General features: G+C 40.2%; 4 protein-coding genes across 4 annotated transcripts; 3 read left to right on the plus strand and 1 right to left on the minus strand.

Annotated features, from left to right (window-relative positions):
- Positions 1–684: 684 nt before the first annotated feature.
- LOC115620559 (alpha-1,6-mannosyl-glycoprotein 2-beta-N-acetylglucosaminyltransferase) lies at positions 685–13087 on the plus strand. The gene is made up of 11 exons (XM_030513847.1): positions 685–1478; positions 7890–7952; positions 8023–8151; positions 8227–8355; positions 8416–8618; positions 8681–8922; positions 8978–9123; positions 9185–9345; positions 10626–10976; positions 11934–12148; positions 12296–13087. The coding sequence occupies exons 2-11, from the start codon at positions 7937–7939 to the stop codon at positions 12516–12518; spliced, it is 1815 nt and encodes a 604-aa protein (XP_030369707.1). The 5' UTR covers positions 685–1478; positions 7890–7936; the 3' UTR covers positions 12519–13087.
- A 652-nt stretch (positions 13088–13739) lies between these two features.
- On the plus strand, positions 13740–19678 carry LOC115621266 (4-hydroxybutyrate coenzyme A transferase). Its single transcript, XM_030514865.1, has 5 exons — positions 13740–14170; positions 17092–17484; positions 17556–17960; positions 18847–19113; positions 19182–19678. The coding sequence occupies exons 1-5, from the start codon at positions 13993–13995 to the stop codon at positions 19364–19366; spliced, it is 1428 nt and encodes a 475-aa protein (XP_030370725.1). The 5' UTR covers positions 13740–13992; the 3' UTR covers positions 19367–19678.
- Positions 19679–20083: 405 nt separating this feature from the next.
- On the minus strand, positions 20084–27755 carry LOC115620628 (nucleoplasmin-like protein). The gene is made up of 3 exons (XM_030513958.1): positions 27637–27755; positions 27306–27445; positions 20084–20760 (listed from the first exon to the last, which is right to left on the minus strand). The coding sequence occupies exons 1-3, from the start codon at positions 27656–27658 to the stop codon at positions 20452–20454; spliced, it is 471 nt and encodes a 156-aa protein (XP_030369818.1). The 5' UTR covers positions 27659–27755; the 3' UTR covers positions 20084–20451.
- Positions 23913–26896, plus strand: LOC115621889 (sodium-independent sulfate anion transporter). The gene is made up of 8 exons (XM_030515717.1): positions 23913–23928; positions 24699–24998; positions 25058–25398; positions 25460–25769; positions 25824–26126; positions 26194–26339; positions 26408–26578; positions 26657–26896. Exons 1-8 carry the CDS (start codon positions 23913–23915, stop codon positions 26879–26881), a joined length of 1812 nt encoding a protein of 603 aa, XP_030371577.1. The 3' UTR covers positions 26882–26896.
- Positions 27756–27863: the final 108 nt, after the last annotated feature.

Genomic DNA, 27863 nt, shown 5'->3' on the forward strand with positions numbered 1-27863 from the left:
AATGGAGCAAAATCAAAAGCGAAGTTACTAGCGTTTTGGGAGTTGTACAAAATACCTACATACTTTAATGTACTAAATTGAATTTGAAATGTGAATGAATAAAAAAATAAATAAAATATTGAATCAGATGTTGAATAAATACGAATTGTGAGTACTAGCTCCGGGCAATAAGGCTTATGTACTGAGAACAAATTTATTTGTTTTTAATGTTCATTACTAAAAGAATAACAATACATTAGTCGTAAACAATCTTTGATTTCAGCGGTAAAAAGCGCAATAATTGCAATAAAACAAATTCTCGTTTGCACTCGTAAACAAAATGCAATTAATGGACTAGTCGTCAGAATTGTTCGGAAATACATAGCTCTTCAGCATCAGCAATGAATAAAGAAGGTAATTCAAATTCCAATAACCAAACAGTTGTCAAGTAGACAAAGTAATTGTTGAACTGTTATATGTTTAGGTAGCTTTCAAAATTGGCGCTCATCCAAAGGCCTGTCCACTTGCCTGCTAGTGATTGCCAATTTGCCGGGGTTGGCAGCACGCGCCTCTCTCCCAGCGCCGGCTAAGGTATTCAGCCATTCAGCTCAATGGGCCCGATTTGAATGAGCCGAGCCCGCAGCGCCAGCTGTTCCTCCGATTTTCGGTGGTGATTGCTGCTCAGTAGCAAGGCGCGTACCGTGAGATACTTTTGCGTGCGCAACAACAGTAATGGAGGCAGCTGCAGGCAGCGGACAACCAATAAAAGTTTAAAGTGTGCGTGCGTCAGTGTGTGCTGTGTGTTTGTTTTGTTGCTGTTGTGGTGGTCAATGAAAGCGAAATACCCGGGCATTTACATAAAACACATAATTAAGCGAAAATCGAAATCAAACGGAACCGCGCGAACCTGAATTTGGTGAAATGTAGCAACAAAAGTATCTGTATCTTTTAGCCGGAGCGTGTGTGAGCGATGCCCGTGTGCCCGTTGTGTGTGTTGGTGGCCACAGCAGCCGCCGCAGCAGCTGCCACTATGTATGTGTATCGCAAATGCATAAAGATGTCGCAACAAAAACGCGAGCAGAAGCAGCAGCAGCAGCAGAAGCAGCACTGCCAATAACAATAGCGACCACATATGCAGTACATACATATGTACATACATGCATACATATGGACATACAAACAAACAAACGAACCAACAAATTAACTAAATCAATTTAGAATGCGAGTTAATTTTTGCACAATGCTGCAAATTGTCCCCGCGGAAGCAATTGGAACGCAATCCCAGTTCTCGTGCTCGCACTCGCACTCTCAGAACTGCAATCTGACCTGGGGCGCCTGAAAAATCGATTCGCAACAGGAGGGAAGCAACGACAACAACAGCAACAATAATAGCAGTGGCGAAGTCGACGGCATGCAGCTGCAGTGGACGTCGAAGCCGACGCAGACGCCTACGCAGACGCAGCAACGAAAATTGCAGCACTTGCTAATATTTTTCAAAGGTGAGGTCAAAAAAGATAGGTGACGGTAAAGGGTTAAGAGGGGCAGTACAGGATTCGCCGCCGCAAGCCAAGAAGTAAAATATTAGTAAGGGGTTAAGCAGCTTGCCGCAGTAAATTGAGAAACAAAAGCATAGGGTTAGGAAAAATAGGAACAGGACTTTCCGCAGTAAAGAAAATGTATGAAGAAAGAAAACCAAAATAGCACTAATGGGCAGCACAGCAAAACCATAAAATAAAAGTAATAGTAGTGGGTTAAGAAAGGCAGCATAGGTAGCAAGCCAAAAATGTGTAATTATAGACAAGAAAGTTAAGAAAACTAGCTTGGCCTTCAACACCTAAAAATGACAGTAATGGGTTAAGAAGCAAATCAAGCGCCAAGCGCTAAGAGTGGTTAATAAATTAGCGCACAAAAGTCGCAAATTGTCAAAACAGAGAGTCGCACACACACACACACACACACTCGCTTATACATATGTACATGCATACAAACATATTTATTTACATAAGTATAAATAAATAGTATGTGTTTGGCTTAACAATGCAAGGCTCCGGGTGTGAATTTAGCTGTTTTTGTGGTTCAATATGTTTCTTAACTACAAGTGTGAAGCCAAAAAGCCCGTTTCAAATGCTCTCTCAATATGTAAGCAGAGGGTATATTGCATTTGCTGTGATTTTTGCAACGCCCAGAAACATTAATGAGCCCACACATCGATGTCTGTCTGTTGGTCTATCTGTTTTAACATAAAGCTGAAATTTTGCACATGGATGTCTTATTCCTGGCGGAATATTATTTGTCGAATGTAGGCGGTTGGGACCCCTACATAGCATAACAGCATTATATCTCAACACAATGTGATAGCTGGGGGTTTTATAGAATGATTCAACATATAGACGACCTCAAACCTCAAGTAGCCACATTTTAGTAATCGACCTAATCAACTTAACAAATTATTAGCCACAACAAATTGTACTCTAAATACTTGGCACGCAAAGGATGAGAATTTTATTGTGGCATATGGCAACAAAAAACCACAAACACCACCAGTGATTTTCACCGATTTTCAACATGACTAAGTACTACTATATAGGGCTATATAGATATGTTAAGCACAAATAAGAGTCTGAGTCCACCAAGGCACATCAGAAACTTTCGTTTTCACATTTACCGCCGTAATCGCTGATGTGACCATTATGGACAATAGTTTTGCGATCTAGAACTATCACCAATACTGGTCACTTCTGTTATACGTCTATATACTTGTATAAGATTGTATTTTTTAAAGCTCGTTCTTGCTGTTTTCATCTTTTCTTTGCATATATTTCATTTAATGCTGGTAGGCGCTATGACATTATGAATCACTATAGTGTTACTGGATAGCTATATATGGACTTTTTATTTGTTGTTTGTTGATAAATTTCTGGTATACAACAATTTGTACTCTGCTAGGGTCTTACAATGTGATTTTGGTAGTGCTTTAAGTACTTCTCACTGCTAAATTTTATTTAATTTTCTTACTGAAACTTATTGACAAAGCTTCCAACGTTAAACTAGAAGTAAAAAAAAAAATAAATATATATACATATATATAAAAAAAATCAGACTACACCTACTCAGGAGTATCTCGTAATTGTTCCTTTCTTTCAATTCAATTTTCGACTATCACTCGCACGAGTTTGTGGATATTATTAAATGTCTATAACTTCTTTGTATTTATTGAGGGGCGGGCCGCACGGGCACCGCCCCCCTTTAAAAACTATGTCGGCATTGACTTATCTTTTATTCATTTCCACATTTCCACCGTCATGCTTACATAGAAACATACTAAGTACTAGTGGAAGGTATTTATAGAAATCGGTTGATTTCATTAATAAAATGGTTTGAGTGGCGTGCCGCCATTTTCACAAAACTTTGCTTGTCCTTTGTCCTTTTGTAGTGCAGGTAATGGTGAGTAGATAAACGAATTGGGACTGATTTCATGGTTATACTCTAAAGATAAATACTATAGTTCCATTGTAATTATCACCAATGTGTGGAGTGAGCAGAGCGTGAAGAGAGCCCACTATTGATATTTATTTATTTTATTGTATTATATTTAAGTTTCTTAAGTCCCATTAACGAAATCTTGTAAGACTTATTACATTTCTGAGACTTTTTAATAAAGAGTGGGACCTTTTTTCAATAACTTATTAAACTTACTATAGGGCCATTTCCTTTAAGTCATTTGGAATTCTAAACCTGCACTCAAGCTAATTAAATTGCCTTAATTGGTCACTTATTAGCTCTAATTTTAGAACTGCTGCTGAACTTTAGCTGCGAGCATTTAACTGCACGTTCGTCGAAGTTGGATTTGAGTTGTTTTTTCTTCATTACTTGGCAATCGATATAGTTGCCATATTGAATACTGGAACTGATATTGTGACAATGCATGGTGAAATCCCTGAGCATAAATAGGCGCTTAATTTCTCACTTTACTCCACTTATATTTTATATACAACTAGCGAATACTAGAAGCAGTTATTATTTACTTAACAGTTACACTTTCAGTTGACACTCTGAACTTTGACTTTTCAAAATTACGTTTTAGTTTTAGAATTCAACAGACGCAGAAAACATCTCTAATATTTCATTCCGCTTGAAACAAACAGCTTTTTATCTTCTATCATGCTTCTAAAATAAATAATAATAGATTAAATAGATTTTATCTAAATATCGTATCTGAATGTTTGAGAATGAAAAAGTATTATTTATATAGATAACATTATTTATCTTCCTTAAAAGATAGTTCGCTTATTCAGCAGCACCTTACGTTGCAGTCGAAATTTTACAATCCCACTCAAATGGGGCCTAGGCTTAAGGTCTACAGATCTGCTTTATATCGTATCTCGCTGATTATCAACAAAACTGGCCAGAACTGTCTGCGACTAACAGCATTCCAAGTAACAAGTACAGTGCAACCACGATAGTTTCATTCCACTGATGACGTTTTAAAACTGAATTATCCCAAAAGTTGGCATTCGGAAAATGAAGATTTCTAAATTCCCTTATCAAGCTTTTGCTATGAAAAGAACATTTGTAATCAATAAAAATAAGTTGCATGTTATCCGACATATTAATTATTGGAAATTAGCTGAACACAAGTTGTCCGGACTATCGAGGCTATGCTGTACCTACAGAGTGTGTAGAACAATAATTCCTAGACATATTAGGTTTGAGTTCAAGCCACTTTGTACTGAAGCTTTTTAAGTAATTATCGTACTTGAGTGTTCTTGAATCTAGAATGATTGGCAAATAGGGGCAACAATTTAAAAGAATTTCCAAGTGCGGTGGGAAGTGGAAGTAGTACTTATCATTGAAAATATACATGTTGATGGAAAAAGTGTGGAAAGCGTATTTCTAAGAAAAATAAGTAGCCCTTCAATCGAAACGGTTTTGTGCAAAATAAGAAATTTTCTTGAGCTAATTTGATAAATGAAGAAACCTTTGAGACCGCCGAATGAAACCTACGTCAGTCTCCTATTTTCGATACAGACAAAACGTACTAAAGTACCTATTCATACAAGGTGTGTTCCAAAGCAAACAGGACTTTTTGAATCTAGCGCCCCCTGGTGGCGCTATCTATATGTGCGTTAGAATCTGCTATCTTTATCGATTGTCCAGTGAGGATTTCATGACGTTTCATAGATTGGAAGTGAATTTATTGCGTTTTAAGTGTCAGTATGTTTGTGTTATCGGTGCGAAAATGAGCTTCGAACAAAGAGCCAACATTCAATTTTGTTTTAAAATTGGTAAAACTTTTACCGAAACGCTTCAATTGATGGAACAAGTTTATGGCGATGATTGCCTATCCCGTAGCAGAGTGCACGAGTGGTTTCAAAGTTTTCAAAGTGGTCGTGAGGACATAAATTACGATCAACATGTGGGCCAATCAAAATTCGTGATCACCGAAAATTCCATCGAAACTGTGCGTGAATTCCTCAAAAATCAGCCGAAATCATCATTGAAATTGATGGAAATGGAATTGAACATCTCCAAAACATCGATTTATCGCATTCTGACCGAACATTTGGGCTTACGAAAGGTGTGTGCACGGTTTGTTCCGCACAAATTGACTGACGACTAAAAATTGCTCTCATCGAACGACACTTGTGACCGATTATTTGACCAAAAATCACATTTTAACCATTAACCACTCGCCGTATTCACCTGATATGGCACTGTGCGACTTCTACCTTTTCGGAAAAATGCATTTGCCCATGAAAGAAAAGCGTTATGCAGACCTAGAGGCCATTCAAAAGGCTTGCACCGGCATACTGGCGGCCATACCGGCCAACGACATGCTTTTGGATCGTACAAAAAGCTGTATTGAAGCAGAAGGAGACTATTTTGAGTAAAATAAATTGATTTTCCCGAAAAAAACATGTTCTGTTTTTTTTTTTTAAGTCCTGTTTACTTGGGAACACACCTTGTTTACTTAAAAGACTTGGCCTGAAATGTAGGATTTTTTTTTGCCGAGTGTATTAATTGGCGGCTACGGCGAAGCACCCATGTAGACCAATTCACACAACCTTAGATTGAATTAGGCTTTTAGTATTTTCCATTCCCATTTCTTGGGTATGCAAATATAGTGAATAACAGTGCTCGGAACAGGGCAATAGTAATGCAAAATTATTAGATGATGTCTGCCCTCCTAGCTACTTTATTATTTCATAACTATAGAGACGCACTCGCCAAATCTATTTTTACGCCCAATTGCTTCGAGGTGGACTGCGGCTGCGACTGCGACTGCGAGGGCGACCGCGACCGCCCACGTACGTCCACATTACAAGTACAGAGCCACAGCTGACGACGACCCACGCAATTCCTCGCCCAACCCAATACAACCCCAACCTCTCCATCCGCGTTTTGCAATTGTTGTGCCTTACCGCTGCCTGTGGCGAGGCTTAATGCTAATCAGAAAGGCAAATTCGAGTGCCTACACGTCGTATACGCGTTCTACTGTCCGCCACATCTGGCATTGTGTGTGCATTTCATCGCATTCTCGTCACTTTTCGCGCACTTCTCGCAGTCTCGATTCCGGCTATGGCTTTGGCTCTCCGGCTCGGGCCCGCGCTGTGTCTCCGGCCATTCATTGCGTGTAGTTGCTTTTTATCGCATTGTTCTGATTAGCATTCAAATTCCAATTCCAATCGTGCGCCGAATGATCTCAGCCTGAAAATGGCACATGATTTGTTTGTATTCTCTCTTCTGTTTACACCTCCGAAGCTTCGTTCGCGTAAGTCTAAATTTAACTTTATAATTTTTTGTAATACGCATCGAATACTAAGCTTGAGCTCAACCTTACTCGGGCTGGACAATAGCTCTGTATTTATACAGAAGCTAGAAAATATTGCACTCTTAATGTATTATTCAAGAAACCTATTATTAAACTTATGCTCAGATTCTAAAGTGATAGATTTTAACAACTTCCCACAGAAACAAATAGAGGAACACATGTTATCTCGTCCTGCTAAACTGTCCAATCTTCTCTCAAAAGATCAAAGTAAAGTTTAAAATATTGAGTAAATAAAATACTAAGAATACTTAGAAGTTGTAATCAGTCTTGCTTTTAGGTAATTATAAGTAATAATTAGAAAATAATCATAGTAGGTCTGTTTTGCAGCACAATTGTTAAACGAGCACCATAAACTATTCGTCATTAGCACTCACAACAGCTCGACAATTAAAGAAACCATATTGAACTCAGCGCTTATCACGGAAATCTCTAAAACAGCTTCGTGGATTTAGAAACAACATTTTGAAGAATACACTTTGGAGTTATGGAGTTGTAATGAAAGATGTAAACTGTGCCAAGGAATGTTTCCCAACAGTCGTTGAGAAAGCTAAGGGAAAGATTGTCCAAACATATTTACCCAAGATGATAGTAAATGGGAGAAAACCTTCAATGTTAAGCCTGATTTCGAACGATTTTTTTGGGTTCTTATCAATGGTTTATAAGCGAAGATTATGTGAAGAAATACATACATATCATTCCCATGGTAGATTTGTAATCTGTGCGTAGCAGAGAACCTAGTGATTGGAGCAGGCAGCTAGATAGAGGAAATTCTCTTAGCTTTAACAATGCTATATCATGTTTTGTAGGAACCATACCAACCTTTTCACTTTCAACCCTTCCATTCTAAAGCGACTAAGTAATAAGTTCAGCATTGAAGTAAAAATTGACGATATTGTTTTTAGGTCTTTCAGTTTTGTTCAAAACAATCAGTTCAGACTTGCCATTAAAACTCTATCTCTGCCCATACCATAAATTTTAATAAAAAAAAAATGTGACAGTCGGTAATTAGAATAGGTTTGGGAATTGGACTGTGTTCAGGCGACTAACAAAGAAAAACATTTGGTTTTGATTTTTCCAGATGAAAGCGCTGGCGAAGTAAACCGTAGCTAAAAATTCAGACAGAGAATGTCGAAAATGAGAGGTAAACGAATGGTGTCCAGCCCTAGGTGTGCCCCCGAATAGAAGTACAAGTAGAATATATGTTGTTGCAGGTCGCATACTAATACCGCTGCCCAATACCGGCGCCATGGGTCGCAAACGCAACAGTTTCTACCTGCGTAGCATTTTCATATTGGCGCTATGTATCTTCGGACTGTTGCAGTACCACAACTTTAACTACTGTAAGCATCTTGAGTAGAGGTTAATGGACATACGATATAGTACAGATTTACTGTTTCCTTCGTTTTATGGTTCAGTGGACAACCGTGAAGCGGTGCTTAACGAGGTAACCAATGATTCGGTGGACGCCATAATGTCGATGGTGCCGGCACCGCTGCACAAATATCTAACGCCACACACACGGAACCACTCCACAGCGGCCGGTGGTAAGTAGAGCCCTCGAATATGCGCTTTGAATGCTCAGATCTTCAAAGAATCGTTGACAGCGCTCTTGCTGAATGCCAGCGGTGCGGCTCTGGGTGGCTCCGCATCAGCCGCTGCGGCCACCACCATCAACTTCGATGTATATCATCCGCCCAACATGACGGAGATCAAGCGTCACATCATCAGATACAACGACATGCAGATGGTGCTGAACGAGGACACCTTCGGGCCGCTGCAAAACGATTCTGTGATAATTGTCATACAGGTGAGTGGACGCTTGTTTCTGGCTCTCGCAGTGGCATTGCTAGAAACTCCTCTTACTCGCAGGTGCACACACGCATCACCTATCTGCGCCATCTGATCGTGAGTTTGGCGCAGGCGCGGGACATATCGAAGACACTGCTGATCTTCTCGCACGACTACTATGACGATGACATTAATGATCTGGTGCAGCAGATTGACTTTTGCAAGGTGCTGCAGATTTTCTATCCGTATTCCATACAAACGCATCCGAATGAGTTCCCAGGCGTCGATCCCAACGATTGCCCTCGGAACATAAAGAAGGAGCAGTGAGTAGAGCTTAGATCGTAGCCTGCTTCTGAGTTAAACGAGTCTCATTTGTAGAGCCCTAATACGTAACTGCAATAATGCGTTATATCCGGATCTCTACGGCCACTATCGGGAGGCCAAGTTCACGCAGACCAAGCATCACTGGTGGTGGAAGGCGAATCGCGTGTTCAACGAACTTGAAGTTACTCGTTTCCACACAGGTGAGCCATGCAGAAGAGTTGTCCAGAAGAGCCAGAAGATTCTAAACTGCACTCTTTTCAGGTCTGGTTTTGTTCCTAGAGGAAGATCACTACGTAGCCGAAGACTTTCTCTATTTACTAGACATGATGCAGAAACGCACCAAAGACTTGTGCCCTCAGTGCAATGTTCTCTCACTGGGCACCTATCTAAAGACCTTCAACTACTACACCTACCATAGCAAGGTGAGCTACAAGACACAGACTAGCAGGGGTAGTTAGCCACTTAGATACTTGTGTAAATAATTGGCTATCGATTCGCCTTAGAAGTGCCATGGATGTGTCAGAAAAAATCTAAAGAATATGAATTGCTTGAATAACTCACACAAGATGCAGTAACTTAACTTTTGTTTATTTAAACAAAACTAAAAACGCTTTTGCCAGTGTAATTGTAACTACATACATATATTCGACATACATAAGTACACGCATTCCATACAAACATATTAACATCAACATAAACACAAAATAGCACTCCAATGGCACTATCTCTAATATTCGAAACGTGTCACTTAATAGAAAGAAAAGTGGCAGAAAATATTTAGAAAACAAAGCAACGACTCCACTAATTTGACATCCATCTAATCAATATGCAATTCCATTTTTTTGAAAGTATTTTTCAAGGAACAAAAACATGTAGTATTATTTTCTGGCTAGCATCATAGTGTTAATATTTCCTTAGATTCAATTTTGCAGGAATGAGTAATTTATAAATATATAATATATGTATATAATATATAAATTGGTTAAGGCCATACATTTCTGCCAACCTTTCTAAAAGGACGGTCTTTTAATGACTGCATCCGGTTGTAATATACATATGTATGTATGTACATACATATTTCAACCATCAACTCGAAATGAACAACGTTACTCTCTTCGCATTATTTAATAGTCTATTGTGGTCTTAAAGTGAATTCTGATAAGTACTACTACTTTTTGACACTCAAATAGGACAGCTTGTTTCAAAAATAATTACGTTACGACCAAATATAAATCGAAACAATACATATTTATCATGATTTATGCTTATTTAAGCTAGCCTTATGAGTTGGTACAATAGTTAAACATTTATACGGTTATCAGTAGATAAAAGTGAAAAAGAACATTTTAATTAGTGGTTAACCAGCAAACAATAACTGTAAAGCTAAAGGGTATGTTAAATGTCATGAAACTTCGTTTACGCACACTGTTCCTGTTAGCATCGGCGCCTGTAGAGTCAATGTTAACGCAAAATGTGTGTAGTGCTAATTACATTAATACAACGATACCAACACACATACATACATACATTTAAGTCATACAATATCTTTACATGTTTGTTCTAATTTTTTCTTCCCACTTCTTTTATGTATTTCCTACAACAACAACACAATATGTACACACGATTCTGTGTATAAAAAATCATTCGATTTGCGTTCTTCTTTACTTCTATGAACGCCGTCGCGCGCTTACATTATCTACAGACTAACAAGAAATCCTATGCTTCTTCGCTGATCTCAACAAACAGTCTATTAGGATATAATAGGAACAATAATAGAAACTCACTGCAATTAGCTGCGTCTTCTTCATCATCGCAATCAGCGCAATCATCATCAACGACATCATTTAAAAATGCGAAAGCCTATGTGGGCGACACTGTTGATACTGATGGCAACAGCAGCAACCACAACAACCAAAAAAAGAACACCGCCACGTCCTATTCCTCCACATCCAACACCAACAACAATGAGAATAGCAATAACAGTAATAACAAAAATGGTGCACAAACATGGAGCTATCATGTCCTGCCATCATTGTATTCCGTCTATCAGAAGGTAGCACTGCCAATCCAGACAACAACAATAGCAAAAGCAACAACAAGTCCTTTTAGTTAACAGCACTCACGACTAACTGCCGTAGCAACTGCACAGTTTTCTTTTTTGTTGTAGGCGCCACTCAGTTTATCATCACAAGCCACCTGCACGTGCCACGCCCACCATCCACAATTCAACGCCCACTGCTTTGGCAACTTGCATGTCGTGTCGTTTGTTCAGTGTGTTTTGAGTGTCATTTTCATTTGGTTCTGTGATTTGCGTTTTGTTCAATGTACTTATTTGTTTAATAACTCTCTCTCTCTCTTTATCTATGTATGTACGTATCTACCTACATATGTATATGTATGTGTATTTTGTGTGTTTGTTTTGTGTTTATGGTTGTGGCAACTCCTCGCATGCGACTGATCCACAGCTGCGCGCTCGTGTACGCGCCGTTAAAATCGATAGACAAGGCATCTACAATGACTATCGCAAGGTATTTGCCGGCTACCGTTACCCAATATTAAGTACTAATCATCAAATTATGCCTAAGCAATTAATATAATGTCGACGTTTAAGTGCGCTCGCAACCAGGCACCAACCACCATTACATAGAACACTGCCCCATCTCTCGGAGGGCGGAGGTGGGGTCGCCACTCATCGTTAATTATGTAAATCACTGCCGTGACGCTACATTTGACGTCAGAGCTTGGCTTGTGCCTGCCAACGGATCATGGGCCGGGTCATCGTCATTAGCCTAAATCGCTGCAATCCAACCAAATTCAATTTTATGCCAATCATTTTGCCTCTTTTTTTTTATTTCAAACAACAAAAATTTGCATGACCCCATTTTTCGCTCCGTCTTTGTTCCTCTAATATGAATTTCGATTGCAATTACAATTTGTTACCTTTACCCCCTACTTATAAGATTGAGGAGATGAACAGCCCAGGTAACCGTGTCCTCTCTCCCATCCCCAGGTTGAAGTCATGGCATGGGTCAGCAGCAAGCATAACATGGGTTTTGCATTCAACCGCACCACCTGGCTGGGCATTCGCAGATGTGCGCGACACTTCTGCGGCTATGACGACTATAATTGGGACTGGTCGCTGCAGCACGTGTCCCAGCAGTGTCTGCAACACAAACTTCACGCCATGATAGTAAAGGGACCTCGGGTGTTTCACATTGGCGAGTGGTAAGTATCTGGGCAGCTTACAACTTACATAAATTCAATTTTTAACTTCTTAAAAGAGTGTTAAGGGCGCGAAGAAGCAGCAATTGTCGAAAAGACTTTTCAAGTTCAAGTTATTTTAAATATTCTTCCTTTCTTCTCACTTTGCAGTGGAGTTCATCACAAAAACAAGAACTGTGAATCAAACCAGGTTATCTCAAAAGTGCAGCAGGTGCTCCGTATAGCGCGCAAATCGCATCAGCTCTTTCCGCGCTCGCTTACCCTTACTGTGCCCAGTTTGGTGAAGAAATCGAAACTGCGCAAAGGCAATGGCGGCTGGGGCGATCGACGGGATCATGAGTTGTGTTTAAACATGACGCTGCCAAGACGATAAAGGCGATTGTACCAAAAAGTTATTATAACAGCAGCTAAATCAGCTTAGTTTAAAATATAGCTTATAATATTAAGTTAGCGAAACTAGTGTTAGTTGAACCCTAGTATTTATGAATGGAGAATCCAAAAAGTTCTTTACATAAGCGAGCAGATACTAACTGATACACGAAATCCACGCAAAGTTGTGCATAAAGACACTAAACTACCACTCGTAATATAAACAAAGAAATACATACTCGTATATACAAAAGGTTACTCTCTCCAGTTGCAGCACAAATCGTTTTGCAACTGAAATCTCTAGTCACATTTGTAGAAGCAATGATAATAAGTCAAAAATCTCTTTCAAAATTCACACTGTGCCGTTCTCTCAGTTCGAAACTAATCATTTGATATTGTTTTGGTTCCGTCCAAGATGAAGGCACCGTAAGTCCAATTCAGACTATCGAAATCGTTACTAGCGCTTACAATATCCTACAATTCTCCGAACTAAACGAAGCCGTTAAGATGTGCTATATTAATAACTATAAAAAACATATAATTGAAATAGATATGTCCCAGATTGTGCCGAAACCAGTAAGTAGTGTATGTCATTGAAGCTGAGTTTAAACAAACGCATCAACTAGTCAAGTAGTAATTTACGTACGGAAATAAAGTAATACCACATAACCCCAATACGATATAACTAGAAAATGTCAACAAGTTAAATGTACCAATGAATTCCCATACATAATGAAACCATATTAATACCATTTCTACCATTTAAGCATGTAAATAGTCAAGCTTTGCTGTATGTAAAAATATGAATTCGATAGGTTCTTTTGATATTAAATTTAATTACTATAATTGTTACTTTTTAATTGTTAGTCCAAAATTTGTATTTAGGATTTTAAATTAATAAAACAGAACCTAACGTAATAACCGCCAATTTAACAGCCACAACTTTTGCTGAAATTTTGAATGGGACATTTAAATTGTTCAGGGCTGCCACATCACGGGTGCCAGTATTGCCAGCCTCCACGGCTATCGGACGGAGAGTAATCGTTATCGCTGTATCGTGAACTCACGAAACGCGTGAAAGCGTTAGAAAGAACAAACAAATAATAAAAATAAAAACGGGGTAAACAATTTGAAATTTCTAAAGTTAACATGTAAACTAAACATCAATATATTGTAAGCATCAAAATTCGTGACAAAACCCCGTGCCAGACGGCCAATTACAGAACCGCGCTGCGCCAAAAAGCTTGAGGTTGGCTTTTTGAGCAAAGCTTTTCATCGCGGTGGCGACCAACAACCAGCCCCACTAGGTAGTCGCAAGTGCATTGCTGGAGCGAACGGCCGGAATTCTGACAGCAACATCCACACACAAACAGGCGGTTAATAGTAGCTTCAAGAAAGCAATAAAGAACTGACAAATCTTAAACGTAAAGTGCCTATATTGCCGTCTGTGTGTGCGTGTGTACGTGTAAACTGCAAACATGAGTAAACAACTGGCGCGTCGCGTGGGCCAAGCCAACAAATTCCTGAAGGTGGCCTCAGCGAATGCGGCTGCCACCCACAACAACTATTTCACCTATGTGCGTGAATTGTCGCATCCGATTGACCGCGAGCCCCCGATAGTGCCGGTCGAGGAGGCGGTCTCTTGTATCAAATCTGGTAAGTTGCTTCCTTGCCAGATTGGCGTGCCTTTTTTTCTGGGAGCAGGGTGGGATGTTGCGGTTTTTTATTATGCTGGTGGACTGGGTGGAAGTGCAAAAATGTGTGTTATGTAATGGGGGCAGGCAGAAGGCACCGATTGCCTGCTCAGAAAAATAGTGGAAAGCAATCGCGCGTTGACTTTGATTATAATGGCTTGGGTGAGGGTTGGGAAGGGGGCGCGTCGCGCAACTCATGGATATTGTAAACGCACAAATACATGCATGTGTATATTTTTATTTGCATACAAGACTCAGGCAAACTATTTATCAAGTGGCCAATTACAGGGTGCTCTATAGTCTGCAGATAATTGAATACAATTTTGTACAATTCTCGCAAATTATTATTGGGTTTTCGTTTAACTTGCAACCACGTATGCAGTTTTATGGCAGCAATAGAGGGCAGAAAGCATGCATACACTTATTAATATTCACACAGCTGGGCTGGGCATTAAAATCGTTTCATTAAAACAACACAGTCTGACAAAAAGAACGAATATGAGGGAAAAGCTGTACTTTGTACCGCCGGCAACGCTGCTACGATCTCAGCATTGACGAGCGCCGAGGCCTGGTTTCATAAACAGGTCTGACAATGGAAAACAGATCGCCAATGCGCGGCAGAGAGGGGGCGCAGCCGTAGAAGCAGCTGCGCTGATAAGAAATTTGCCTACACGTATGTATATATGTATGTGTCCATATACATACATGCATAGTTGGAAAAAGTATTAGGCACTGGTTATGCAACCCTTAGCTTTATATGTATGTGTGTGTGCGCCGACTTAGTGAGAACTGCTAAGAAGAGACAACGTATGCGTATATTTGTATGAAATATGAAGGTTTTGTTGGCAAACAAGCGGCAACTGCCAGGCCATGCAAGATCGATTGATAACCTTGCATTGGGTTCACATATGTATGTACATACATACATAAGTAAATACATAATAAGTTTATGTGCATACATACATGTACATATGTGCTTAGGTGCCGACTTGATTTAATTAATTTCAATTGACAGAAATTTATGCAAGAGACCCTCTCACGCTCAGAACTTGGCGCAAAAGCTCTATTATCATCAAACCAGTTTGGGGAAACACTATGAGAGAGAGAGAGAGAGCTGCCCAGCATAAGCACACACACACACACACACCATAATGTGGATGTGAATATGTATGTAACATGATTATAGGCCTCCTGATTGCGATTGTGTGCCCAAAAATTCATTAACAAAACATCATGTTGCACTTCAACGGGTTCCATAACAACACCAAAATACATACATATGTATTATGTATGTACATATGTATGTAGACATTCGTATGTTTGTTAGCCCACCCCCTTAGTCGTCTCAATGCTGCCGCACTAATTTTAGCCAAATGCCGTGACGATAGCGAGTCTAAGGCCTGCCAAAAGAATCTAAACAAGAACTACGCATTTCGATTGGCACGTTTCTTGAGCAGCGCAATACATACATACTCGTACATATGTATGTATGTACAAGTACATAGGAAGGCATACATACATATGTATTTAGATAAGCTTTCGAGGTGGGCGTGCGTAGAAAGTCATGCGGCATAAAATGTTTGTATGTTTATTTGTAGATAGGGCCCTAGTGTGTTGATTAAGTAATAAGTTTATTCAATGACCCTGAACTTGCGTCATCTGATGATCAAGTTTAAGTGAAACAAAAGTATATATGCCTGTATGTTTAATATATTTCATCTTATGAAGACGGGCTAGGTTTACTTACAAAACCTTACCGCCTATATACAATATTTGCTTTATACTTGTTATTGCATCCAACAGAAAGCGAATTTTTGTTGATGCCAATTGCATGCGCCGTAAACTAACTTAAAAATAGAAATATACATACATATTATAAATACATAAGTAGATAGATGCGCATGTAATGCCTTCAAATCAACTTTAAATGCTGCGTTCAACGACGCCGCCAATTTTAACTTACATACACACATATGTACATAATATGTGCATAAATATATACAGTTGATGGTCACAGTGGGGCCGAACATTGAAGGGAAGGCAAAAATGGAATGCTAGAGCCGAGAAGCCCCAACTCGGGAATACTCTGGCACAAAAAAAATTTTAAAAATACTTTTAAATTGATTAATTTCGAAAAGGACTAATTAAATGAAAATAATAAAACAAAATATTTATATAACACGAATGCAAAGACTAAATACAGTTTCATTACCGGTATTGCATCTGTGTTTTGGGGTATGTGTACTTTCTCGGACCTAGCAGAACCTGGGTACCAAGAATATATATACCTTCACGTCCCCTTCTGTTCGTTACGTACATATGTATGTAGATTCCTTGCAGAATCTTGAATCTCATCAAACGTATACAAACGGTGTACCCCGGAATGGTCTTTTTGAATATCTAAGTGCTCATTGCCATTATTGGGAGTTTCAGTATCGGGATCTGCTGATTCTGTGAAATGGCTCAGGAATCATGTTCTATTTTAAAGAAGGGTTCTATAACTGGGTGGCCTAACAACCAATAGCACTCTACAAAAGATAGTATCTGAACTAAAATTGGTGAACATAAAGTAAAGGGCTCAGTAAAGAGATAGCAGACTCCATGTTAGTCCGGTAAGATAGACCTTTTCTGAACGTATTACGGTAAAGCCTGCCTAGCCTTGTTATTTTGTTTAAAGTTACATTTTTAATGTCCTGTTTGTATTTAGAGGCTCTCTTTCTCAAGGCTAAACAAAGTTGGCCGAGACAGTTCATAACTTTCGGGTCCATTTCATTCTTTAGACGCGTCTCAAGCGCTTTTTTAAGTGCATTTATTGATACTTTGAAAGTTTTTCTATATATCACGAACCTAGCAACTAACGATCGTATTTTGTTTGCCTTGCAGGAGACACTGTGTTCGCTGGAGGCGCAGCCGCCACACCTGTGGCCCTCCTCAATGCCATGACCCTGCACGGCAAATGCAATAACCTGAAGGACATCACTGTCTGCCACATGCACACCGAGGGTCCGGCTGAGTACTGCAAGCCAGAATATTCAGATATTTTCCGCACGAACTCATTCTTCATGGGCGGCAATGTGCGCAAGGCGGTGGCTGACGGTCGTGGCGACAATATGCACATCTTCTTGCACGAAATCCCCCAGCTCTTCTACAAGAAGATAGTTGAACCCGATGTGGCGTTGATCCATGTGTCGCCACCAGACAATCATGGTTTCTGCTCACTGGGCACCAGTGTTGACTGCGTCCGTGCTGCTCTGCTGCACTCCAAGAAGATTGTCGGTAAGCGGAGACAGAATGACAGACATAGCGAGAGCTTCACGATCATCCAAACTAATTGCGCCGTTTTGCAGCTCAAATCAATCCCAAAATGCCGCGCACATTTGGCGATGCCATCATTCACAAGTCGCACTTCGACTTCGCTATTGAGACCAACGACGATTTGCCCCAGCATGGCACGGGAAAGCTGTCCGAAGTTGAGCAGAAGATTGGCAAGAATATTGCCGAGAATCTGGTGAAGGATGGCGCTACGCTTCAGATGGGCATTGGCAGCATCCCCGATGCTGTACTGGCTGCTCTGCACAATCATAAGGATCTCGGCATTCACTCCGAGATGTTTGCCAACGGTGTCGTGGAACTCGTCAAGAAGGGTTGCGTCACCAACAGCCGGAAGAAGATGCATCAGGGTCGCATTGTTGGCTCCTTCCTGATTGGCGATCAGGCGCTCTATGACTTTGTCAACAACAATCCCTTTATCGGTGAGTTATAGAATGCAACTAAAGGCATACTTTTTTTCATATATGCATTCAAATCCGTCCACTGGGTATGCAGAGTGATATCCAAATGTTGACAACTAAGCGTAATTTAAAACGCTGCTAAGTTAGATCAGTAAATAATGAAGGCAGTTGCAGGCAGCGGTAGATAATTTTTTTTATGAGTGCAATTCTGTGATTCTGAGATCTTACGAATAGGCGATTCCCCCGCATTTCACATTATTATAAGGTAGAACTGTGGACCATATTTTGTTTGTAATATTGTATAACTAACTTGTATGCCTTACTAAAAGAATATACAAATTTTAGAGATGTCAGGCGCCTTCTACTACCGTTAGCTTGGAATCGGAAAGGGCCCAATTATACGAAATATAAACCTACACACTTGCGACGATTATACAATCAAAACAATTACGTGCACAATACTCCAGACCTTCTAAAGAATAAGCGATCATATTTGTAGCAGATAGAAGTCATCTACAAGGGAAGATCTATGTGAAGCAGAAGACAAAACAATTGAAAGGATTGACTGAGGGTTTTTCAGAAATAATAAAATTTATTTGAAAAATGAAGACTATGGTTACATTTTAAATCTTAACAATATGCTGAAGAAATTTTAGATCAATCCACTTTTTTAGTTTTTTCTTCTAAAGAATAAGGGACCGCAACAGATAGAAGTCATCCACAAGGGAAGAAGACAAGACAATTCGAAAACAGAATTTAAAGATTCGAAAGGATTAACCCCATCTAAAACAGATGGCCAATGTAGCTTTTTTGTGTTAAATAGATCCGAATGTTAGCTTTAAGAATATAACTTGAATGGATCAGCAAATAATTTCATAAAAAATAACCTTATTTTTGATCCCTTCAGAGATGTACGCCATTGATTATGTGAACAATACCAGCATTGTGAAGCAACAGCCCCAAATGACAGCCATCAATAGCTGCATCGAGGTTGACCTAACCGGTCAGGTGTGCTCCGACTCCATTGGTACGCGCTTCTTCTCTGGCTTCGGCGGCCAAGTTGATTTCATTCGCGGCGCTGCCGAAGGTCTTGACGGCAAAGGAGTGCCCATCATTGCCATGCCCTCGACCACCAAGAATGGCGAGAGCAAAATAGTGCCTGTCCTAAAGCCCGGTAAGTCCTCCGACTGATCACTTTCCATGAATAGAGCTAATAGATTTACGTAAAACTTTATTTCCCAGGCGCCGGAGTTGTCACCTCTCGTGCCCACGTCCATTACGTCGTCACCGAGCACGGAATTGCCTCGTTGTTCGGCAAGAATGTGCGCCAGCGTATGCATGCGCTGATCCAGATTGCGGCTCCCGAACATCGTGAGGCATTGGAGAAGGCGTGCCATGAACGCCTGAAGGTCAAGCCCTCGCCCTAAGCAACCAATACCGAGAAGGACACCTATAATCTTCAAACTCACACACACCAGGCAACGGCGGCATCTTAAGAACTGGTAGTCGGCAAACCAATTTCAGTGCAGCAAGAAGAAGCAGACCTTTAAAGCAGCATTCCCGGAATTGTTTGCCAACTAATTTGATAGAACTGCGATTATGATTATATCCTTTAGATTTAACACGGCGAATCAACAAATTATTGCTAAATAAAACCAAATTGTGAAAATAATGAATAGAACGTTAAACCAGAATCCAACTAAAATAAACCATGTTGTACCAATGCTATGGTAACTACACATACCCCTATCGATTTTGAAAGAATTCATAAATAACTGTTAAGATATCTCCATAAAAAGTTGAATTCCATGAGATATTATACGCAACCCATAGTTACCAGAGAGGCTTAAGATGATATCATCATGAATAGAAAAGTTAAACTACAAGGACTGATATTTGCACCGAACAAAAATATTTTTTGTTCTCTGCGTCTGAATACAAGACAAGTGAGGTTAGGTTGCTATGTGGTTCAAAGTTCCAGGCGTTTCTACGGACAGACATGTCACTATCAATTCGTCGTCATGTAAATCAAATCATAGACGTATCCCAATTCCGTACAAATTAAAATATCCGCTTTATGTTAGTTTGATGCCGACAATTTTATTTCATCCCACAATTATGAAAACAGCACTATATCGCTCCCATTTGGCTTAGTTGTAGTTGTATGTATTTGATATATACAAATGTGTGTTCCAAATAGCGTTATATAAATCTTCGGTCTCAATTGTAGTTCAGAAACTTAAAATGGGCTTCGTTTTTAGATATCATTTTACGCGTAAGAGGTCAGCTTAAATGTTAAGATTCAGATCGATTCCGCTTTTAAATGTATCTGTCTGTGTGAGTCTGTAGTTTAGAAACGTAGAGTGAGGAACTAAACATAGCTTGAAGGTTTACATAACGTATATATTGTATATGGATAGGTACGCGCTCTGCACAGCACGTACCCGGGCCTAAAACTGTTTACAATCTACAGGATAGCTTATACTTCGATCTGTGGCCGGGACTGTGGCCTTTACTTCTTCTTGTTCTTGGCATTTTTGCCATCGGCGTTCTGCTCAATTTTGGCCCGCTTTTTGGGATTTTCCTCTTCATCGTCATCGCCCAAATCGGCCACATCGTCATCCTCGTCCTCCTCCTCCATGTCGACGGGCTCGACATCGTCTCTGATGGTCTGGCCGTGTATGTAGACGGGACCGCTGCCTTTGATGAGTTTGAACGTCACCTTAGACTCGTAGAACTCCACATCGGGATTGACGGCACGGGTTTCGCCGGCCTTCAACACGGCAATGGGTATCTGGACAGAGTCCTTCACTGTGTGGACCTGAAACAAGACAACGAGAACACAATTTACTAATTTGCTGTCGTAAGCCCCTCAACTCATTAACAAAAGAAGGAGTGCCCACAAAACTTACCAAAATGTAAAGTATCTAATTACAAATCGATATTCCAGACTTTGTGGTGACAGTAAATATATTTTTCAAAAGGACCTCCTCCACACATTTGCTTTAAAGCATAACATTAAAATTTAAACTGCGAATCAATCTTTAGAAGGGATGGCCTCAAATCTTGACATCTCTGTTAATATTTGCAGTTCCGCTCGCTTTAGTATAACTTTGGAAGCTTCAATAATCGGCTATAGTTTATGAATATCTTGCCTACATCCACAATCCGTCGTTGGCTTAACGTGAACCGTTCACTTACTTTCGGTTGCCTCTTTCCAAAAACTGATTGTCCATGAGTCTTGTAAACAAATAGCACGACACTATTTGCCTTTCCTTTTCCAACTTATCAATTAACATTTCATTACTTTCGATTCTTATCTGTTAGCTGGACCTACTACGTGTGTGACTATAATTGGTGCATAGCTGACAGAATCGGATTGATTTCTTTCCGAAATTTTAGAAACTTCTCACTGTTGTCAGCATGGATTTGTGGGAACAATAGGAGAAAAAGTTTAATAACGGAATGGAATTGATTTTTTAAAATATTTTTTTATCTAGCACCAAAAACTGATTCATTCGCATTAATTATATACACATATTTTTGCGACAGATCTTATCGAAGCCACTTGAAGCACCAATATCGCATTTATTCGTTTTTATGAAAACATTAAATCATACGACTCGACTAACCGGAGACAATTAAAGCATAAATAGTAGACTTGACTATAAATGTATACCTGCTTTAACAGGCGTCAGAACTTCTGAACAGTTTATTTCAAATTTGCACGAATTGAAATCCAAAAAAGTTAAAATACTTTCTTTTCCCAATAATATAGGCCTCTATAAATGGCCCAACGAGCCGACCATTTATCGTGTGTTAGGAATGTGAAATCGATGTGGGGTAGAATTGTGAATAGTATAGGTTCCTAAAGAGACGTAAGTGGGAAACTATTCGGGTAGGCCGATCATTTTTTTTTTTTCCAGTCTTTTATTAGGAACTTTTGAACAACCTTAATCTAAGAAATTGCCTTCGGTCTGCGGCTATTAATTTTACGATTGCTCATCAAGCCATTGATATTTATTTCAACAAAAATTGTATGAACTTCAGATAAGGGGGACTGGCACTGATTTAATTGTGTCAGTGAAGGAGCGGATGTTATAAGTATCGAAGAAGAATGAAATGCTAGAATTTCGTCTATCCAGAGCACGTTTTAAATATTGTAAGCTTCAAGAAATATGAGAGTTAGTCATAAAACGTCTCTCGACGCATCGATTATCATTGCGATCATACTTATAAAGAATAAATATACCATTCATCTCACCATTACAATTATGCATTTGCAGAGTCCACAAAGCATGTTTGGTCGATGTGCGACTAACCGATTCCAAAGCTCAAGTATTTATACAGACATAGAGATCTCTGGATCGACTCGTCCCTTCATGCTGATAAAGAATATCTAGATGGACTTGATGGCTACTCAACCACTGCCGTGTATGCGTTTTGAAAGGTAATCTAATCACATGGATGTCAACAAACTTTAATGAATCGGTAAATCAATGAGTTCTTCTGTAGAAATGCGACATCTATTTATTGTCACTCGAGAGAAATGATTGCCTTTTAACTTGGATAAGTTCGAACTTAATAGGAATTTGAGTATGCTTGTAGAGTTATTAGAAGTCTTTCCTTGTTTTGAGAACTCTGAATTGAAATAAACGTAAAAGTATTCAGATGAGACTATCCCAACGATGTTGAAAGCGAATTTTCAAGTATGTCATGCTGATTTTAGGAAAAGATTGAGAATACTTTTTGCCAACATGCACTATTTATTAAAAAAATCCAATAATATCCCGAAGCTAATAATTCCAAATTCGTTACAATAGATTCAATTGATGTCTTCCATTTAACGCGGCCTGATACTTTGCAAGATCTACTCAACTCCTTACTCCCTTAATTTCATTTCACATTTCTTTCGAAGCTATGTTTATAAGGTTCTCTCGATCGACCGGAACTATGGAATGTGAACTGTGCACTGGTATATTGCAGTGAGATTCGCACGCAAATACCTATCTTTATGTTTTATTGGACTTTAGATTAATGGACGAGCCACGACCTTGTCTTCTAATTGCTGTGGATTTTGCAAGATTTTGGTGATTTTACGACCGTCTAAAAATATGTACGGGTTATTAACAGTTTAGCGCGAAAGGGCTAATAAAATGTTAACTTGTTAATTAATTAATGGTGCAATTTAAAGAGCGTAAATTGGTTTCAATTTAGCAATATATTTAATGTTTTTAAAATCGCACGTTGAATTCACTTGTTTGTCCAGCACTCTTCAAATCACAAGTGCAAATTAAAACAGGGAATAACCATTTAATTAAAATAGAGGAACATCGCACAAATTGCCTATAGCTTGTTTATGTGTGGAGGGCATTACCTTTGTTTGACGCCATTGAATCATCGATGCTTCGCACAAATATGTACTTCAGTTTTATTCGCACGATTCTGAAATACTTATAAGCGTCAGTCGCTGATCGGACATGTTTAACTTTCTGATTACGCTTGTGCGAGCCTTTCCCGAACAATGGCTGATTACATTTTAATCAACATGGGGCACAATTTTCTTCCCAAAACTGTCCGAATTATCTACAACAAAATGGGTCGCTTCATGTGGTGCCCAACAACATCGACCAACCATGACGACAACAACGAAATGGAAGCGCCAGCGCCGGCGCCGTTTTGAGCAGCGACGCAGCTGAGACTCTTCAATGAAAACGGACCGGCCTCCGCACGCTCTACACATTTGTCAGTTGACGGTTGAGTCGTCAACAACCAACGAAGTGACGGCGATTTCTTCTCCAGTGAGTCCCGGAAGTCTAAATCAGCGACCCACTGTCATGTGTTTTGTCTAACAAGTGTACATTAATTGTGTTTTGTAATTATAATAACGTTGAGGAAAAACAACAAATACAACACATCCCTCGCCTGAGTGGGCCAGCAATTGTAAAGAAGTGCTCACTAATCATCGTCAACATGTGCGAAATCGAAGGTGCGATTTGAGTTCAAACACTTAAAATATATGAGAGTCAAGGTTCTATACAGATAGTACGGAAAAATGCTCTAGATTTTTTAAACACAATAAATCTTTAATTGCGAGGCCAATAAAGTAATCCGCCAATGATGTTATTACCCAAATCGTACATACTCGTATATCGTACATATCCCATTATAAGGCTATTCGAAAACTTTCCATAGCTTCAATGGCGGCTGTGATTTATTATTGCGAGTTGTCACGAGACACCGGGTGCTGTAAACAGTATCGTACTGGAGATAAAGCATTCCGATCAGGCTGACCGATAAATATTTCGGTTAAGTCGAACAGCAATCAAACATTATCAAATAGACAGTGATACAAGCAGTAATGCCAGCACAATAACAGATTTCAGTGCCCAATATTAAACAATATCGCCTAAGGACCACCCAGAATTTTATCACGTGAAAAAAAGAAACTGATTTTTATAAAAATGGCAATGTAAATACATCTAAAATGCGCTTCCCCTAAAAACTTGTAATAATAATAACTTGTAATGGTTGTGGGAGGAAAAAATGGTTAATAACTTGTCCAGATTTGTATATTTCTATAACTTGTATTCAAAAGATAAAAACGTATCTTAGATATTTGGGGGTGCTTATAGCCTTTAGGGGCAGAAATAAAAATATTTTCGTTATGTGATAAATAGTCTGCCAGTCGTTTAATACAGAGTAGCGTTAAAAACTTCGTTCGATAGCTCCCATTAATTCTAAATTAACTCCTTACAGATGCGCTATATCGGGAGCGAATGCCGGACATTTGCGGTTCTGTGGGCACCAAGGCGTGTATCTGTTGCAGTACCAAGAAGGCAAAGAGCTATCTACCAATCATCGACTGGCTACCCAAGTACAAAGCCAAATACCTGATAGTAGACTTTGTGGCCGGTCTAACAGTGGGCCTAACCACCATACCACAGGCCATTGCTTATGGGGTGGTGGCCGAACTGCCAGCCGTTTACGGTCTGTATTCGGCATTTATGGGCTGTTTTATTTACATACTTTTTGGCACCTGCAAGGACGTTACAGTGGGTGAGTAGCTGAGTAAATATGAATTTAATTTTGATGGTTCCTGAATTTTGGAATTGTAGGTCCCACAGCCATCATGTCGTTGATGGTGCAATCACATGTAGGCGGAAGCCCGGAGTATGCGGTGCTCTCTTGCTTTCTCTCCGGTTGCGTCATTTTATTGCTGGGCATGCTTAATTTGGGCCTACTGTTTCGCTTCATTTCCGTGCCTGTGGTGACGGGCTTCACCATGGCCGCAGCCATTACCATTGGCAGTGGGCAGATCAACAATCTCTTCGGCATATCCAGCAGCTCCAATCAGTTTATGGCCTCCTGGATTAATTTCTTTGGACACATCCACGAGGTGCGGCTGAACGACGCATTATTGGGCTGCTGCACAATAATCTTCCTGCTGCTCATGCGTGTAAGCTTAACACTCTATTGTGGAACCACAGAGCGCGTTCTAACATTTCCTTTCATTTCAGAAAGTTAAGGACATCCCCTGTCGCTACCGCAACCTAGTCAAGTATATCTCGCTCTCACGCAATGCGCTGGTCGTCTTCGTGGGAATCTTGCTGTGCTATTTGCTCAGTCGTTCAACTGGAGATTTACCGTTTCGCGTCAGCGGCAACATCACTGCCGGCTTGCCTCCATTCCGACCGCCGCCATTTCACACTACGAATGAGGATGGCGAGTATGTTGGCTTTGGCGGCATGCTTTCACGCCTGGGCGCTTCTATGGCTTCAATTCCACTGCTGACTATACTGGAGAGTGTCGCCGTGGCCAAAGCTTTCTGTGTGTAGCTCATGTTCTCTTCATGTTCCCTCTTTAATCTTTCTGTACTTGCAGCCAAAGGAAAGATAGTGAATGCTTCTCAGGAGATGATAGCACTCGGCTTTTGCAATCTCTTCAGCAGTTTTGTATTATCCATGCCCATTACCGGCTCATTTACGCGCACAGCCATCAATAACGCGAGTGGCGTGCGCACGCCTTTAGGGGGCGCAGTTACCGGCGCCCTGGTGCTCATGACACTCGCGTTTCTCACCTCCACTTTTGCCTACATCCCCAAAGCCACGCTGGCGGCTATCATTATAGCTGCCATGATCTTCATGGTGGAGTACGAGACCATAGGAGAAATCTGGCGCGCAAAAAGTAAGCGTACCAATAGGGAGAACATTAATATAGAGAAACATTTTACATGAATTGTTTGGATTTACAGAACGCGACATGGTGCCCTTTCTAGTCACTCTCCTTTGCAGTCTCTTTTGGTCACTGGAGTACGGAATGGTAGTGGGTGTTATATGCAATGCGCTCTTTATACTGCAAAAAAGCATGAAACCGCAACTCCAATTGGAAACTCAGAAGGCAAGTTTCGAGACAATGGTTAGATTTGTTCATTTCCTAATATCAATCTTCGCGATGCTATTATGCAGTACAATGGTTTCGCACTCTGTCTGGGCGAGTTGAAGGGGAATGTCGACTACTCAGCGGCCGAATACTTGAAAATATCAATTGTCAACTACGTAACGGAGCAAGCGGGAGCCATTACGCACGTGGTTATCAAAGGTGCTGAGATCTCATCAATTGATTCGACTGTAGCGCTGGTAAATAACTGATTAAGTCTGCTTTCTATAGCTGTGTATGTATTTGTTTCTTCACACTCGATATTGGTATTTGTACAGAATTTGCTTTCACTGCGTGAAGATCTGGCACTGTTGCAATGCGAGCTTATCTGCTGGAATTGGACAATTGCGGCAGCGGGCGTTGTGTGTAGGCTTCACAAAGAGGGGCGTAGTATATTCCACTTTGCCAAGACGATTACAGATTTAATGATGGCAATGCCGCTACCTCAGACCAGTTTCGACAATGGAGGCACCGGGGACGCAACGTTAACGCTAACGTTGTAGTCAAGTGCGGCTACCGCTGCCTTTCCCTCCCATCTTTCAAGTGTGTTCGTCTTAAGTCAATAAAAAAATGTTTTATACAAATGTGTGCACATTCGCGATGGATCTTTTTAGTTAGTCATTAAGAGTACCGCGAAACAAAGCGAATGCTTTTTAAGCATGGTTGGCGATTGTCGTATCTACATATGTATGCATGTTTCAGATGTACAGCAACAGCAGCAGACGAGGGCGCGCTTCAGATACAGACACAAAATTTACCCTAACCCACAAACTAATGCTGCTGCTGCGCGTTGTTGCAAAAGGCGAAACGAACCGGTCCTTGCCCTAGCAACAAAGCGACGCACACACATATCAGAGCCACAGACAGTCTCACAGACGGTGAGACGCACGTACGTACACATATACAGATAGACGCATGAACACTCACCTCAACCACATTGAACTCGTTCTCTTTGGCTTCGGCGCCCAGCAAAATCTGTTTGATTACTAACTTCTGTCCCCGTACATAATCCTCATCGGACACAACATCCCAGGTGACGCTGCTGTTTTCACCAGTTAAGGTAACACCTAGAAAATGAGTACAATTTCACGATTAACACAAAAAACCCATACATACAATTGTATACTGGCTAATTAGTCGCAACCTTGAACAAAAGTGCCGGCAGCCGGCGCCCTTGTCTGCACTTAAACATAGTGAAAACGCTTGAAGCGCGATTTCTGCCATAAGGAATCGATTGCTACTGGGTTTCTACACTTACCATAGAAAAATTCATCAGCCATATTAATGATTTTATGCCTTTTAACTTAATAAAACGAGCGCCGAACACGTGTTGAGCAAAAACTTTTGCAAAATGGTAGCTAGGGATGTACGGCGAAATAGTGATGGTACTTTGAATGGCATTGCGTTACCGAGGCTGCCAGATCGGCCACTTGTAGGTGAAGATATTCGCCAAAAGCCTTTTAAATAGTACCTATTAAAAAAACA

Source organism: Scaptodrosophila lebanonensis, unplaced genomic scaffold (assembly GCF_003285725.1).
Source record: "Scaptodrosophila lebanonensis strain 11010-0011.00,11010-0021.00 unplaced genomic scaffold, SlebRS2 tig00000024-arrow-pilon, whole genome shotgun sequence".
Taxonomy (NCBI): Eukaryota; Metazoa; Arthropoda; class Insecta; order Diptera; family Drosophilidae; genus Scaptodrosophila; species Scaptodrosophila lebanonensis.